An 18422-nucleotide genomic window follows, 5' to 3' on the forward strand; every position below is an offset into this window, starting at 1 on the left:
GCTGATCTACAGCTCAGCTAAGTACAAGGATCTTAAGTTGATTAATACCCTGACACTATACATGTTTCTTGGAAATAAGTCTTATTGAAATCAATGGGACATGCTTCTAAGTAATATGTTTAGAATTGGAGTTTTAGCCAATTGGCTTAAATCCTAATAATTCACATTAATTGGATTTGAGAATCTGGCAACCATTAAATGTTCTCTGTCCATTAAACCTAGACAGGAGATATTTGATGTAGAATAAGTAGTACAGTCACGAAGATCTTCATTGTCTGCATTGGATTCTGTTTGATGTTCCGGGGAGGTGACAGGTTCTTGGAATTGCTGAACCTAAAACGACTTGTTTGGAAATCACAACCCATGTCAGAAGTGTAGTTTTTGGTGAACTTCCACAAAAATAGCTCCCAATCTTCTTCTTCAGTAGCTTTGGGCAAAACAAAAACAAGAAGCTCAAGCAAAAAGAGCAAGTTCACTTTTTGAAATACGGCAACCCTAAAGTTGAAAGGTAGTGAAAGCCACTATGGCAAGATTCTTCTTTTCAGTGTAGGACTTTATTGTCCAGGATAATACCGTGTCCCATGGCTGACATTTGCACAGCACAGCGATGTTGCCATGTATACTCAAGGAATGCATGCCATACAGCAAAAGGTAAAGTGCATTCATGAATAACAAATTAAACAACAGTTTTTCAGTCACAGTGAGAAACGAAAAGTGTCTTATTCAATTCTCAGCTGTTAACTGAACACCTGTCTTCCAACTTTTGGCAACCTAGCCTAGCATCTGTCAGCATAAGCCCAACAAATAGGTTTAGGTGGGGATATGTAATAAATAATAAAAAGATAACAGAAAAATGGGGGAAGAGTGAGCAAAGCAGGGGCACCAAAAAAGGAGAAATATTTTTGGAAAGAATCTGACATTCAGCATTTCCAAAAAAGCATTGAAGTAGTAGTTTAATTTTAGGCATAGGTGTGCATACAGGGTGTGTCAGGTGTGCCCAGGCACACCCTAATGTCTGGAGGTGAGAAAGTGTCTTTGTGAGTCCCTGACCTTCCCCAGCTGTAGTAGAGCATGGCTCTGCCATGTCAACCAAGCCATGTCAATCCTCCATGTATCCCAGTGAGCTGTGCCTCAGGCCCCTGGGCAGGCCATGGTGCCCACCTCCATATTAGCCTTGATCACCAGTGGTTGGTGAGTTGGGTTCTGAGGAGCCTACCACACATCACTTTTTGTGGAGACATCTGTGGAGGTGAGAGGCTGATTTTGTGCTGCAAGCACATGTGGAAGCCCTGCATGCAGGGACGCGGACTTATAAAAAATATTGGGGGGGCCCGGGAAAGCTCATGAATAATAAATAAGCTCATGAATATGCAAATAAAGTGGGCCGCCTCCTCGTGAGCGAATAGGGGAGAGCGTGCTGCGCCTATTAATCAGCTCCAAAGGAAATTGGGTGGAGCTTTTGCTCGGGAGGGAGGGCAGGAGGCATGCAGCCCGCCCCTCCCTGTGCATTTTGGGCTGGGGGAGGGGCGGCGATGGCGCTCTGCTGGAGGGGCGCCGGAGATTATTGGGGGGGCGGAGCCCCCCCAAACGAATTTTTGAGGGGGCTCGGGCCCCCTCAAGCCCCATGGAGTCGGCGCCTATGCCTGCATGTATTATCTCAAGCAACAGTGTGGGCCCCAAGAGGCGTTGTTTCAGGGTTAAACTTGTGTTTGGGGCTCAAGGGTGCACCCCAGGCCATTCCCCTGAGTGCTCCTGCCCCCTTTTCCACAAAGACAAAAATCCATGGGTGCACACCATGGGAGTAGCCGGGTAAAAATCAATACAAATCAATACAAATGTGATTTGCCTCTAACATCATTGCTATCCCACAGAACATGAATTTTTATTTTTATTTTTATTGTTTTTACTTTTTCACTCAGCTGTACAATAATGTAGAATAAATTGTGACTTGGTTAGAAAACTCTAGAAGTTGAGTTTGTTCCGTAAAGGAAAAACTGTAATATGGTATCAGTGTTTGACTCAAGAGTTAGACTAAAAAAGTAAATGGAGAGAATGTAAGCAAAACATGGCTGTGTTCTCAAAGGGTGTGGCAGGAGAGGATGTCAAGGGTGGTGAGAAGATTCAAGGACAATCAAAGAAATATTTAAATATTTCAGTGTAGTATATATAGTATAATTATTATTTTTTTGCAGAATATCTTTTCAAAATGAGAGCATCAAGTGATACTTAGTTGTGATTCAGAGTCACCATTCGAACAGAGTGTTAGAGAAGACTAGTTTATAATTATATTCTGGGGATGATTCATGTTCTTATCTAACTGCATTGCTTTACATTTTCTGGATGTCCCATTATCATATTTTAAAGTAGAATTTTTTTTTATTCTGAAAGTGTGACCCAGAGAAAAAAGTTTGAAAACCACGGTTATAGACAGTGATCATCTTAGATTCTAAGCATTATGTTGTGAGTTAATGAGGGAGGTGAAAATAGCTTCTGTGTTTTGTACCTTGAGAAGTGTTGGCCCTTGTCAATCGTATCTGAAAAGCAAGCTGTTCTTTTTAAATGTTTTACCCTGAGTCATGGGGTCACTTGAAATGCTCAAGAGATTTACACAGGATGCAGTGAATGATCTGCTGACTTCAATCGATGCAATTGTAGCATTAAGAAACACAGTATAGAACATGGTAAAAAAAATAAAATCACTTCAAATATAGCTCTCTCTCCGAGACCTGTGTCTGCAGCAAAGAAACATGAATATCTCCCAATATGCATACTCATTACCTCCTGAGTAGGGCTATTCTTCCGTGGCAGCAGTTTATTTTCAAAGGAAAAAAGGGCCCATGCTGGTCCCTTCCTTGAATTGTCTCTTTATTTGGGTTTAAGTTGCAGAGACAGGAATTTGAAGGAAAAATAAAGGCATTTTGTCTTCATTTATGGTTATGTATGTTGCATAGGGCAATAAGAGAAATAACTTGTTCTGGGATGTTATGACTGTGTCTGTCAAAGGTGTACCTGAAATCTTTTTTTAAAATGGGAGCTGGCAGAATATGAACTCTGATCCAATAACCTTGCATGTGTATTGTCATTATGAATGCAAACTATGGTGAGATGCAAGTGTCAAGATATTATCTCAGTATAGTCACAGGCTGTTCAGTTACCTCCATATCAGCATTCCTACCTTGTCCCCCTTGCCTGGTGGGCTTAAAAAATAATTCATGTTATTTCTCTTGAGTCCAGCAGTGAGTTAAAGGTGTTGCCAGCCCATGAGTCAGGTCAAATTTCTGGCTCTGAGCAGATGATGGTGATCAGGGGACCACTGAATGCAAAACTAGCAGGCGGGAGCCCCTGAACCAGATCTTGCAGCATGAGGGCCCAAAGAACCAGAGCAAGGACCCTCACAGGTGCCTTTCCTGGGCTCAGGGAACCAAGTGCCTCTCAACCTACCTCACCAGTACAGCAAGCAGGGAGTGTACCAGGCTATAGGTCATGCAGGAGTCCTCAGGCTAGAGCAGTGTTTCCCAACCTTTTTTGGGCAAAGGAACACTTGTTTGATGAAAAAAATCTCGAGGCACACCACCATTACAGCCCCGTGACGTCAGCACGCAGCGTCACGCCGGGAGGGACGCACGAAACTTTATTTGACATGCTCAGACCGTTCCCCTTTTTGTGGGGAGACTTAGTACAGCTCACGCGCCTGGCAGGATGACGACTCGCCAGTTCGACCCATTTCGGTCATTTTTGAAGGGGTGCTTGATTCCCCTTTGCTACTATCTCCTCCACAGTGACAGCTTACGATTAATATAGGCTAGAATTTAAAATAGGGGGCGGTACATATATATTTCGGCAATAATAACGTAAGTAAAAGGACGCGATGACGATACCGCTATTCACGACACTACTTTCACCTCCGCCCTCCCTCTGGGACGGTCCATCCTACCCCACCTAAGGGCGGGCTTAATGCGGGGCCTCGAGGGGGGTGGGGTGTGAAGCGAGCGTACCTCAAGACCGAAACGCCTAATTCCTAGGGGGAAAGCATAACTGGGCGTTAACCGATCGCAAACCCTGTCCTAGCCCATTAACATAGGAAATTAACATATACAACGCGGCAAGACACCGGTTTTGGAATCCGTTCCTTCCCCCTCTCGTCTGCCGAGTTGGTCCCTGCCCCTCTCGCGAGACTCGCTGCCGGGTCCGCTCTTGCGCACATGGCCCGGCGAGAGGGCGCCTCCCCTGCGCGCGCGCCTGCGCGCTCTGTGCCCCCTCCCTCCCCCTTTTCGGCCCAGCGCGCTGCCTTGCCTGTTCGTGCGCCGCGCGTGTGAGGCGAGCGGGAAGGCCGCGTAGCCCCCCATGCAGGAGACCCAGGAGAGCCCGGCCGCTCTGCCCGCCCAGGACGAGGGGCCCGGAGGAGGAGGAGGAGAGCCCGGCGGCGGTAGCGGAGGAGAAAGAGGCGGCTGCGGCGGCAGCAGCGGCGACTCGGAGGCCGAGCTGCCGGACGGGCCTTCCGCGGAGGAGCCTGAGGGGAAGAAGGAGCCGGAGCCCGAAAAAGGCGGCGGCGAGGAGAAGGAGGAGGAGGAGGAGGAGAAGCCGCGAAGCAGCAGCGGCGAGGAAGAGTAGGCCGCTGGTGAGCGTCGGGAGCAGCCGCAACCGTCTTCGCCTCCGGCCGCTGGGCCGCCTTCGCCGCCTCAGGAGCCGCCCGAGGTTGCCGCTGTAGCCGCCGCCGCAGAGGAGCCGCCGGAGCGGCACACCAGGCAACATCTCGCGGCACACTAGTGTGCCGCGGAACACCGGTTGGGAAACACTGGGCTAGAGGGTTGGCTCTTCAAGAGATTAGTTCTCCCAAAGGAGGCAGAGGCTCAAAATACCTCCATTCATTTCCATCCTTTGTTGGAACAAGTTGCTCACTGGAAGTGCTTGCTGTTCTGATAGCTGACCTGCATTGTGCTCCTCCACAGGACCAGAACATGGTGATTATTGACCACCATAAGAGCCATGGGGCTGTCTCAGTTAATATCTCACCTCTTGACTTAAGTGGGTTTTTTTGTCCTGGACAGGTTGAGGGAGATCTGCAGTTGAGGAGATTTGGTGTAATTCCTTTGTCCTGGAAAGATGATAACGTATATTGGTTTAGACTTACAGGGACTCCGTAGTGCTGCAGAGGATTGACTATGTCAACCCATCACTGAACACTGAATGATCCAAAAGGTTTCCAGACACCTCTTGGGGGTGTTCCCCACTGATATTGTAGTTCTGATGATGGTCCTGTTGGTCTCTAGAATTCCAGTGAAGGAAAATGTGTGACAAATCCAATTAAATGCAAACTTAAACTTCTGATATGTTTACACAGTCCAGGAATGCTCAGTATGTGAAGTTCATAAGTGAAGGGGTCAGTGCATGTGGATTCTGTTGAATAGCTAAATAGTGCTTTGGTGACACTTGGAAACTGTACCCTTTAAGAAAGCAGGCTCAGTGGTCAGGGATAGGACTTTGCCTTGTATCTCCTGCATTTATAAGCAACCTAGTCTGTTTGAGATCCGTTATGTGTTATTCTGATCTGATTATTTATTCAGGTCAAAATCTAATCTGTTACATCAAAAGCTGTCCCCCCCCATTGTCTATAACAGGGAATAAAAAAGGATATAAGTTCCCCCCTTTTCATGTAAGTAGATGAAAATGACAAGCAAAGGGGCCCCTCCGGAGAGGATTAAGCCCATGACATTTCAGCCAGATCCATCCAGGGGACCCTCTTAAGGTTTTTTTTAATTTTTATTTAAAAAATTAAATAAAAGTCTCTAACTTCTTAATTTTTTGCCATTGGGAGGGAGTCTGCCAAATTTCAGAATGATATATTAATAACACTAATAATAGATAATAATATTAGCTGGAGCTGCCCACTTAAATGGAAGATCCCACCTCTCCACCCCACTTCTCCATACCCCTCCACCTCTAAAGGTCTACGTGTTTTCCTCAATCTGCTTGGTTTAGTTTTTCAGAGAAGAAAGGGGAGTGGAGATGGTCTTGTGTTTAGCTTGATGCGACAACTGAGGTAGCAGAGATACTCAGAAGGTTGGGCGCTCCCAGCTCACCTCAACATGCCTTGTTAATGGCACAACCCAGCTCTGTAATGTGAAAGACTACCCTGGATCTTCCCAATTTGCTTCTTTATTTGGGGTATACACAGAACCAACCCCTATTAAATAATGCACTAAACACAGTTCTTTTTCTAGGGGTACTCAGGGGGTACACAGTACTGGCACCTCCCCCCCAATGACTATAAACAAATGTATGCCAAGGTGCTTTGTTTGCTTCATGCTGCAGGTTGATCAGTCCAGCTTTTCATGAAACAGAATTGGATTTATCCTGGTACAGAATTTCAGCATGCAGCATGCTGTCATGTTATTAGCACAACATTTTCTAAGCAACTTTCCCTTGGTTTTCAATGTCACTCAGCCTTTAAATATCAGAATGCACTTTCTGTTTCTCAAACTAGCATTATTTCCTTATTGCATCTTCTGATGAAGTAAATAACAAATTGTGTCTTACGATGCTCAGTGGTATATTGTAGAAAAGGTTGAACCTATTGAATGAAAAATAATTTTAAAAGTGCAGTTGTCATCTATGTGCTTATAAGAAGTCTTTAACAGGCATTTGTGGAGACTTCAACGCCAGGATTAAGATAATGGTGTACAGTAATTTGTATATCAAAGGGTTTTTTTTGTATAATATTCCAATTCTGTGAGTTAAGAATTATTTTGATTCTGTTTGTTTTATCACCTGAATGGTACAGTAATCACCAACTGAGCTAACACAGTACACAGTAGCAATACATTTAAAATTCACAGTAGCTTGGAATCTATTTTGATTTTGCCAACAAATACCCAGTTTAACTTGCTGGAAATGATCTGCAGTGTAAGAGGTCCTTTCCTTTCATGCCTTGTATCTAGCACTGCCCCCCCCCACACCCAGGAAAGAAACACATTTGCAGAACTGCAGTATGAATAAAAAAATATGCCCGTTTTCAGCTAAACCCCTATTCAGTACTTTGAAAGGAAGGAACTCCAAGAAATCTATAAAGGGATTTTATTAAAAACTGAGATATTTTGGAAACGGCATTCCTGATCTTCTGTACATTTCTAGCATCACTTCCTGTGTATTTTAAAACCAAAATCCTCTTAGCATGCAAAGTAAATAGATTATGATATAGTGAAGGATTAAAGATCACTGTCTGGTGTCAGATTAATCCCTCATATAGACCTTCACTTGTACTGACAGAAATATGGCTGCAATTCAGCAAAATAGCTCTATGGCGAAGTAACGCATTTCAGAATCCTTAGGCTGAACAAGCAAAAGGCTCCCTTGATCTGTTGTTGGACTGCATAGACCTTTGCAGAAAGTGCCTTTATATAAATATACCTTATGGGGCACATGCTCTCCTCATGTCATTGAAAGAAAACACACAGTAACAATTTTATTTCTATATGCAGTGATATATTGTGGACTACTACATGGTTAATTATGTCTCTGTCTCATAGGTCTTGTATTTCTCGGCCACTGGACCAGTGAGTGTTGAAAATATTACGCATTTTGCTACTTTTTGTCTGCTGAGGACATAAGCATTTCAGCATGGATTTAATGTGTTCATCAGACTATTACTGACAAGTCTCTATGTATTATTCCCCCAGTCTTGCTACTAAACCCATCATCCACAAGGTTAGATGCAGATTTGACAAGGACTCTTTGCAAAGTATAAAAATAATTTTATCTCTCTTTATTTGGCAATATTACTAATTAAGTCTATAACTAAACTCAACATAACTTTAGTTTTAAATTGTGTGACCACAGTTAAGATCATTTTATATTATACATGTCTCCAGACAACACCAGAAAAAAATGGATTGAACAATGTCAGGAGGAAACTACTCTCAAAAGGAGAGTACAAATTGTAGTTATGACAAAATGCAGCATGGGATTCCCCCCCGTCCATTTCCTGTTAATGCCTGAAAAAGCTGAATAATTCTATAGAAGGTTAGATTATTAGAGTCACCATGGCTTTTTAAGGGGAAAATAATGGTTATTCAACTAAACTGATATGGATGTACTGGAAAATGGAGGGCATTTTTCTTCAAAGAATTGTACTGGCTGTTAAAGGATGATTTTTTGCAGAGGTATCCTGAGTGAAGATGCTATCTGTTAGAATGTTATGGAATATCTATTGCAAAGCCTTAAGTGGAAATTCAAAGCTGTAGTCGTAAAGGAGGGAGGAGTAAATTCTGAGATTTCTTTTAACTGCTCCTCTTGCCACTATGGATTATGTTTATGCTTATGTGAGGGAAGGAGGCAGAGATAGGGAGAGGGGGTCTGTCCGTATTCTTGAATTACCTTCTCCTTCATAACATTTTAATGCTGCATGAAGTTCCTTTCAGGGCTCCACCGCCTTGACTGACCTTCCAGACCTGTGGCTCAGGAGCTGGGGGAAAGGTGGGCTTGGTCCATCTCCATGTGGCTTTGAAGATGAGAAGCTGAAGCCCACTTTCCAGTTCTGAATGAATCTTTTTACCACACCCTCATGAAGGTTTATTTATGCTGTCAGTTTATGGAACTGGGAAGAAAAGTTTCACAGGGTCTCAAACAGGTCCCCAATTTGTGCATGTGTTCATGGTCTTCATTACCCTACATGTGACAACTATACAGTGCTGTTGGCCTTGATGTATACAGGGTTTATTTTGCAATTTGTGGCATTATAAAATTTAGGGATTTGTACAGATGGGCAAAGAAGAACAAGTATTTGCAAACTTCAAGGGAATGGGCTGCCTTAAAAGATATTCAGGCTGTAATTGTATACCTGCTTATCTTGGAGCAAGCCCCATTTAGCTAGGTAGAATTTACTTCTGAGGAGACATGTCTAGGCCTTTGTGAACCTGGAACAAAGGTGCTATCAGATGGTAGAAAAGCCACCCACTTTAGGGCAGCAGTCCTGGATTCATTTCCAAATCTACCTCATATAACTGTCCCTCTATTATATCCAGTATTTGTACTGTGTAATTATTTGCAGCATTTGCTGGACTTCCTTGTAATAAAGTTGCAAAGCTGTTTTCTCTCTGTATCTGTGTATATGTATAAGAGAGAGAGAGAGAGAGAGACACAGAGGGTTTCTTTATGACTGAATGTCTACATTCAGACATTATGTCTACTTGCTGAACTTTCTCCCATAGAAATAAATGGGACTAAAAGTGCTGAGCGTTTACTGCTACCATATTTACTCGAATCTAATACTTACCTGTTCTGGCCAAATTACGTTGCAGAAATTAAGATTACTTAGATTCGATGGTACATTTACATTCACCGGCAAATACTTTTTTTTTGTTTCAAGGTTCTGAAAATTGAGGTGCGCATTAGATTTGATGGCGCATTAGACTCAAGTAAATACGGTATTTGAACTCTATTACAGAATCGATTGAAATAAGGAGGTTGAAAATTCTCAACAATTCGTGTGTAGGGTCCTCCTGATTTTCTTTCAAGATCTTAACTATTAAGATTTTGGCTTATACCAGGCCAAAATGCACCACTTCGATGGAGCCACTTCTGATTTCCTGTAAAAAAGAAAAGAAAAAAAGAACAATGACACTTGTTGTAGTACAGGATGGATATTAAGACTTGTATTTTTCTTTTTATAACCACATTTTCAATGAAACAAACAACTTTTCAATTTAAAAAGTCTTAATTATGTTAACTGTTTATTGAAGAACAACCTATAACACCATGTTTTTGGTCATGTATCAAGCGGTCCCGTATCTTTGCACTCTCAAGCAAAATTCTGAAAAGCTAAGCATTTAAAAAAGATGACAATTTCTGAAAATGTACACATTCAAATCTTGGGTATATTTTGTATCACATGGATGCATGCCTATGCTTTTGGTGCAATAGAATATACAATATGAATTTCCCTCTCCCACCCCAAACAAGGGACTTCTCCTTTTTCAAATTACAATACATACAAATGCTTCAGCCTTCATGATGTAAAGAGAACTAGGCGTGCAACTTGAAACAAAAGGAAACTTGCCTCACTGTAATATTCAACATATGCTCTAGTCATTTAAGTAAAAAAGTATAAAAGTTGGCAGCAAAAGTGTGCAAGTTAAGGCTGCTTCAGGCTTACTGTGTGCTGGCAAGTTCAAGTGGAATTCATGAGGATTTTTGTTTTTAAAAAAACTTTCACATGTCAGATTAGATCAGTCTTGAACAACATGCATTTACCAGACCAGCAGCTCCATCTCATGGTATATCTGTTCTAACAGTGAGCTGGAAACAGAATACTGCATAAAACCTGTATTTAAACAGTGAATATCTTTGTAATTGTACTATATTTCCAGCATTGTTGCCTGCCCTTTCTCTATATTTAAACTGCTAGTAAGAGTAATATGGACTTTGAAATGAGTTAGCATTTGGTAGCATATTCTAAACAGTTGCTTTACTTTGCACAACACAAAGTCTTTCATACAACTGAGCTCCTTCCTATTCTGAACCCCTATATAATTATAGATCAGAAGCCACATAACACACCCTGGCACATTTCATGCACCAAAACACTCCTATGCTACTCTGGAAATCAAACCTGTTAGCCAGTATGATCTGTATTTTGTGAACAGTTGCCACTCCAACATTCCTGTTCAAAAACTACCGCAGCTATAGCTGTCAGATGCCTCTCAGTTTTTGTCTAGAGATAGACAAATAATAATCTTCAAATCTGGACTGGAAGGTTGGGAACTATATAAGGTGGGCAAGTGGGACCTGTTTTGTGTGTGTCTCGGGCCACATTCCCTCAGGAGTAGTCTGTCAGGAATCAAAGACAGTAGTGGGTGGGTGGCCGCCCCACCTGTCCCCCCCCCACTTTGCTCCTGCTGCCAGGAGAGAGACAGACAGATCACGTTTGCTAGAGGGCTAAACTGATCATTTGCAGAGGCTCCCTCACCCCACTTGTTCTTCCATCATCCCCCCCCCCCATTCCCCACTCTGCTCTCATTAAATTAAGAAGCATGCTGCTTGCACTTAGGCCAAGGATTGTGTGTGACCCTGAGGCCACATTTCCCTTCCCTCTGCTATATGGCATGTCTACTTTTCTTTTGCTGCCCCCGTCCCCAGTTAATTACATCTTTATCTTTTATAAATGACCATCTCTTTCTAGCTCTGAAGCTAGTGACTTTTTAGTGTATGATCACATGATCTTATTTACTAGTATATTTTGTCATGTAGAAACTTGTATAGCATTATTAATAGGAGAGCTTTTTGGCTCCATGGACCAGATCCTTGTCAGCAAATTTTATATGAAGGCCATAATTCTCATCTTTGTTGCTTAGGGCTACTGTGTTAAAACCTGTCAAAAAGAAAAGGTGGCGGTGTGCCTGGAGAGGTGTTTGCCATTCACACCTTACTTGTTCGTTGTGGGAAACAGTTGTGAAATTCTAGTTCACCTGCCATGTAATGCACACGGAGCCACTTTTAGATGCAGACGTTTGTGAAATTGCACAGAAGTGATGTCTTACTTTAAGGACTAGGTCCTCAGGAGCCGCTTTCTGATAGAGGGGGAAGGATCACTTACAAGTTCTGCACTGGCTCATTACTTTTAAAAAGGTGTCAGCTGAGAATATGGAAGCCAGCAGAATGTTAATTTTTATTTTATGCTACGTTCATGTCAATCAAGTAGGCTGCTTACAAAGTATTCTGAATGGCTTTTGGCAGGACCCATACGCTGTGTGCCGTATGGGGGGAGAAATGCAAATTAATTCTTGGGTTGAACATAAGAAGGATAAAATGTAAACTAGTTGAAGACACAAACAGCTGGAATAAGCACTTTTTCTTAAATTAATGCATAGTTTATCACATGGCTATAACTTAACATGGAGCAAAACTCTTAGGCTAAGACTCCTGTTTCTCATTGTATGAATGGCTTTGAATATTCAGTGGAGAAGGAACATGTCTGTTCTGACCTCATATATTCTTGGAATGTAAACTAGGTTACAGGACTGAGAATGTTTGCTGTAGACTTTAATTACAATTGCACAAGCCGAGCCTTACCCCACCAGATGTTTTGGACAACAATTCCCATCATTCCTGGCTATTGGCCATTGCTGGGGGTGATGGGATTTGAAATCCAACAACTGAGGGGCAACTCCTGTCCTACTCTAAAATCCTGTTTTCTACTCCAACTAAGGCAAAACCCGAACCTTCCCCTCTACCCAGCTAGTGGGGGTTTACAGAGTGGTGGGGCCACAGCACTGCCACCCAGGCTGGCAAGGTGAAAGAAGGCAGCTCATTATGCCACCAGGCTCAAATTGGACCACATACTGTTGTGTGACAGCAGTGCAACTGGCTGGAGAGTCAACAAATGCCAAGCTGGCTCAGCTCCGCCCCTCCCCCACCCCCAGAATGTCTCATTTCAAGCCTTGTGATGGATACTGTTTAGTGAGCAGAAGGGGGAACACTGCACTGAACAGTGATGCTTGTGTCACTCTGTCATCAGCCGGTTGGCTGTAAGATGGCGACGGAGACAGCAGCATAGTCAGGCTGGCCTCCCCCATCAACAAATGCCTAAAGGAGCGGCTCCTGTGATTGATTGCCTGCTTTGATTCCTGGCTAAAAACTTGGACTAAAATAGAACGAACTCGCGGTGGTGGCGGCGGTAATGTGTGCTTGAGCTGGTGACCTAGATGCTGGAGGAAAATCTTTAAGCTGCACGAAGAGAAACTCCCCTGTTCAAGGTGAGGCCTTTGGGAGTTTCCCTTTCTTCTGAGACCGACCCGCGGTGGGCCCTGCGATAAGCTTTGAAGGAGAATCTTATATTAGTTTTAGTCCTGTGGGAGCAGGACTTCTAAGGAATGGTCTGTGCTGCTTACCGGTAGTCTCCTTGTAGACCTAAAAAGACCTAAATTGCCGGCCTGTGAGGGTGTAGGTGAAGACGCCGACGTTCATATGAACAGGCAGTGAAATATCCCCCCACTGCAAGTGCTGGTAGGCTAGAAGGAAATATTTATCACCTGGGTTGACGTTGAAATACTATCCCCCCTCTTATCGATATCTGTAATATGGGATATGGGAAACGTCTTAGAGACTCCGAGGAGACAGTCCCCGTTCCCTTTCCGAGATCAAAGCAAACAAGGGTTGAACCATGTCACTTTAAAGAAGGGAGTAATCTACTGGATTGTTCCTACATGGTAGAAACACAGAACCGTTTCAACCCACTGATTGATTGCGCGTCTGCACTTAAAGATGAAGAGCGAATAATTCCACAAACAACAAGCGATGTGACCAACAGTAAGAGTGCAGTCTCTCCACAGGAGGAGGAACCGGTCCTTGGCACGACCAATCATATGACATTTGAACAGTCCCATTTAATAATCAAAACCTTGCACTGTATATTCAAAAGACTAGATGATCTTTCATCCCAGCTGCACAGCCTCCAACAAAAGCTAGTTACTACTTCCCCAGCGTCAGCCGGTGTTAAGTCCCTTGAAGAGAGGAAGGGGACGAGGAGTTTGTCCTTAAATAACAAACGTACCGACAAATTTAAATACAGCCTTAACCTTCAATTAGGTCATCAATCCTTGATCTTAACACCAAGGAAAGTGAGCCTAACTATACAAAATGGGGACCCAAGATGGAGAACTCTGTGTGGTGCCAAGGATCTCCTAAAGGTGCTTTTAAATATGGAGGCAACACAAATTGACCTCTGTGCAGTCCTCCCCCTTGTCCATCATCATAAATCCCAGAGAGTCCTGCTTGCGTTCCAATCCGCAAAAATTCCCACTATCATACTACGAAAGAAAGCATTTTTGTTTCGCTGTGGGATAGTACCAACAAGAGCCTTTATAGACCCTAAGCCTAAACCCCTACTGTTGGAGGCAACAACCAAAGAGGGCTCAAAATCTGCTAAACCCGATCCACCAGTGGACACCGGAGTGGGTGGTCTACCCCAGGAGAAGAGCTATGTGGTCTCCACTGTGGAATTGATATATTGGGACCCCGCTAATTGATTTGCGATCCTCAATTAGCTATTTATGGCAGCCAGGTCCGGCGCGCTTCCCTCAGCTGCGCCACTCAGCTCCGTCGTCCAGTAGCTCTCAGTCACACCTTAGCAGAGATAAACACAGCGGTGAAAAACTGTCACGTCCTTTGACAAACACACACAGAGTCCAGGTTTGTCCATTTCAGTTCTTTATTCCGACATTCCCCAGGGATCTCCTGGGCTCACCGCAGCCATGACAAAACTGCGACTTTCTCCCTCAAAGAACCAGGAGGAAGAGACAGAACTCCTCCCAAGCTCCTCCCAGCTTCTAAAGCTGACGTCAGAATGTTGAGGCATCATGGGAACTTCTTAACCAGTTAAGTTCCAAACCTCACACCCCCTCTTGCCGAACCATTCTGACAAGACCTTTATGAGTTCAACACCTTCCCCTTTGCCTTGTGCCCCTTCCCGGCATCTTTCCCAGGCACCTGTTGAACCCCTTCAACATTCCCAGAATCACACTGTGCGACACTTATCCACGCACTTGTGACCTGATACCCTACTGACCCATTAGGGCCAGCAGTTGTGTCTTCTCCGTCAGACTCTTCCCCCTCTGACTTGACAACCCGTCCGTGAGCTTTCTCCATTACGCTTACCGGAGATGAAGCCTCACACCTGGACACTCCTTTCACAACCCTTGGAGATGCCCAAACCTGCCCTGAACCCTGACCCTGGACTTGGTCCCCATCACCGGGTTCTGAACCCTGATTCTGGACCTGATCCCCATCACCGGGTTCAGCCACAGCCTCCCTTCTCCCTTGAGAAGACTTTGCACCCGTCACCTGGTGACGTATTCCCTTTTTCTTGAAAAATTCCTCCAGAGCAGACCCAGTAAACTGTGACCCTCGGTCGCTCTTGAACCCTTGCACCTTGGTGGAAAACCTTAGTTCCACCTCCGCAACCCAATCCTGGATCAGTTGCGCCGCCTCCCCCTGTGATTTGAGAGAGAGACACCAGCCAACCTGGCTGTGGTCATCTGTCAGCGATAGCACATACCTGGCTCCACCCAGACTCTCACACCTCATGGGTCCTGACAGATCTGTGTGAACAAGCTCAAAAGCTTCTTTGGCTACCCTCCCAAACCCGGGAAAAAACATGTACCTTTGCACCTTTGCATGCCCTGCACCCTAGGGACCTCCCACATTTCCGGAGTTTACACCCTTTTTGTGCACCTGGGCAACTTTTGCACATGACTGGGAACCTTAGCACACTGCACCTGTGCTTTTCCAGCATTCCCACCACCCTCCAGAGGTGTCTCCAGAACAAAGAAATTGTTCTTGCTTTCATGTTGACCAGTTGTCGCCCCCCTCTGAAAATGGAACAGGTGTCATTTTCAAAGCAAACATTGTATCCTTGCTTCATTAGAGCTGATACAGATAAAAGACAACTATTCAGTCCCGGCACAACGTAGACTTCTAGCTCCTCCTGTAAAGGAGAGAAAAACACGTTAGCCACACCACAGACTGATTTTTGTGTTCCGTCTGCGAACATAACAGTTGTTCCTGTTGAAACAGCCCTGCAGTTCCGCATTTTGCCAGCAGGCTTGCCTATCAGGTGCTGACTGATAGTAGAATCCAAAACCCAGCGTGTCACCGTGTCCTGGCTGGAGTTGTTCTTCACAGTTGCCATAGAAGCAGTGATAAGAAAACAACCCTCCCCAGCGTCTGAGACACGTCCTTTCCTTGCGTTCCCACGCTGGCCTTCTCTCCCAGACTGATTCCCATGAGAACTCAGCTGGTTGTCCTTGGGACCTTCCTGCCCAGCTGTCTCCGCTCTCCATGGGCAGCAGCGTCGCAAGCGTCCCGTTGCATTACACGTGTAGCAATGACGAACTCCAGTGGAAAAACACTGCCCTGGGCTCCTCCCAGCTGGCCTCCTTCCGGAAAAGCACTCCTTGCCAGCTCCGCCCCCTTCATTCCAGCACGTACAGTGGAAAACTTTTTAAACGTGCCTTTCGAAACCTTCGCCCCCCCGACCTGCTCAGCAGCACTCCTTGTGGCTAAAGCATCAGGGACAGGGGCTCCAGCCATCTTTAGGCTTTTGTCCAGGGCTCTGGCTGAAGCTTCACAGCACACGCAGCACATTCCCAGACAGCCCTTTTGGACTCTGCAAACCTGGCAGCAACAGCAACAGTGCCAATAGTCCCTTCGCCCCCCCTCTGGGGCCCCACAGCCCTTCCCAGCTGTGCACCGGCTCTCACGAAGGTGGTCAGCGCCATCTTGCCTTCCTGTTCTGGAGCAGCCATCTCCCGGCCCGTGCTTTCGCCCCCAGCCTCACAAGCTTCCTGGAAAGCTAGCCAAACGGCCTCTGGCTTCCTGGCACCCAGAACAGTAGACTTCAGATCAGCAGCCATGTTGCCCAACTTCTTAAAGTGAGCATGGAATGTCCTCCAAGACCTGGCAGCCTGCCATCCTCTTCCGTTCTCCCAAGGGGCCCCAAGCTGTACTTACAGTCAGTTTCAGCTTCTCAGGCTCTCCCTTCTCCGTGGAGAAACGATTCCTTGCTGCTCTCAGCTCCCAGCTCCGCAGCAACACAGGCAACCACTTTGCGTCTTTCAGTCAGCTGCTCTCTTAGCTCCGCAGCTCTCTTTGCCTCTTAACACCAGGCAAAAAATCTCACCACCTCCTGCCGCAACTTTGCTCTGAACCGCAACTTCAAACGCATTCCGGCACTTCTAGTGACAGGTTTACGAGCGGTAATTAAGTACCCATAACCTGTGGAATTGATATATTGGGACCCCGCTAATTGATTTGCGATCCTCAATTAGCTATTTATGGCAGCCAGGTCCGGCGCGCTTCCCTCAGCTGCGCCACTCAGCTCCGTCGTCCAGTAGCTCTCAGTCACACCTTAGCAGAGATAAACACAGCGGTGAAAAACTGTCACGTCCTTTGACAAACACACACAGAGTCCAGGTTTGTCCATTTCAGTTCTTTATTCCGACATTCCCCAGGGATCTCCTGGGCTCACCGCAGCCATGACAAAACTGCGACTTTCTCCCTCAAAGAACCAGGAGGAAGAGACAGAACTCCTCCCAAGCTCCTCCCAGCTTCTAAAGCTGACGTCAGAATGTTGAGGCATCATGGGAACTTCTTAACCAGTTAAGTTCCAAACCTCACATCCACTCTCCTAGCAAAGAACAATGACCATCCGGAAAGTGGCCTGACACCACCAGAAGAGATCGAACTCATTGCCTCCTTCGCAGATTTACCAGTGGTGGAACAAAAAGAAATTATTAAAAGACTGGAATCGCTTAAAACCCAACTTATTAGGAACTTATTAGGAAGCTCAACACCAGAATACTCACGTACAGCGAATATGTCTCTCTAGAAGAACCAGATCATATGGATCTCTCAATATCTAATGCTAAATGCATGTCGGCAATGGAGGATAAGATACAACCCCAAGAAGCAACAACCAGTCCTCCCCTCCAAGCAGAACAATCCTCTGTGCTCTTAATAGATTTGCATGACCGTCCATCGAAAAACATACCTGAAGAAAGCAGCACACAACAGGAAAAATCCCCTTCTACACATTCATCGATGCCAGACCTGGAACCTTCTTATAGCACTGACCAATCAAGAGAAGAGGTGCCTTTGCCAACCTCCCCAAATAGTCCTCCCACCCAGCCTCATCCCTCCTTGCGGAGTATCATGGATTCAACAGCAAGATCAGTGACGGAACTGATTGAAGACCCAACAGGCCACATAAATCATGTAGCTCAAAAGACCAGTAGCAGGCTACAGAGAGACCAAACTTCTGACGAGATAGCTGGTCCACCCCGGGTGGCCCACCAAACTCTTTTGGAAAAGGGGTCTGCCCCTGTTCAAGGTCCTACTCCTAGTAGATCGAGTGGCCAAGCTCAACAGTCAGATGACCTTGTAAATCCCACTCAGCCTTTACGAGAGGTTTTTCATCAGAGGAAGATAATTGATTTCTTTATTGGCTCCCCTCTTCCCGTATTAAAGTTGAGCCAATTTTCCGAATGACAGTCAATTGGAGGTACGGGGGAACCCCAGCCTTCAATATTAAGTTGGAACATTGCTGGATGGAAAAGTAAAAAATTAGATCCAGAATGCCAAAAATATATTAATTCCTTTCTTATTATACTATTACAAGAAACTTGGGTGGAGGAGAAAATTGAGTTAAATGGCTTTGAGTTTATATGTCTGCCTGCTAGCCCATCAATGAATGGTGGCCGCCCTAAAGGTGGCCTTACAATTGGTATCTCCCTTAAACTTCGGGCTAAACTTTCACTAGTGCATGCATTTCCGCCTTATGCTATTACCGGACTGATCTCTGGTGGTAACTTCTCTTTATTGGTTACAAATGTCTATTTCCCTCCGGGAGGGTTAGCAGCGGATCTTACTTC

At 45.0% G+C, this 18422-nt stretch overlaps 1 protein-coding gene across 3 annotated transcripts in view; it reads right to left on the reverse strand.

Moving 5' to 3' along the window:
- Window positions 1-7057: 7057 nt before the first annotated feature.
- WDPCP (WD repeat containing planar cell polarity effector) overlaps window positions 7058-18422 on the reverse strand; it is a 182099-nt gene continuing 170734 nt past the window's right edge. For all 3 annotated transcript variants that reach the window (XM_077926584.1, XM_077926583.1, XM_077926582.1), the window contains one exon: window positions 7058-9584. In XM_077926584.1, the coding sequence (XP_077782710.1) occupies window positions 9537-9584 (48 nt within the window). In that variant the 3' untranslated portion in view covers window positions 7058-9536. The remainder of the gene's footprint in view (window positions 9585-18422) is intronic.

The sequence above is a fragment of the Podarcis muralis genome, chromosome 3 (assembly GCF_964188315.1).
Source record: "Podarcis muralis chromosome 3, rPodMur119.hap1.1, whole genome shotgun sequence".
Taxonomy (NCBI): Eukaryota; Metazoa; Chordata; class Lepidosauria; order Squamata; family Lacertidae; genus Podarcis; species Podarcis muralis.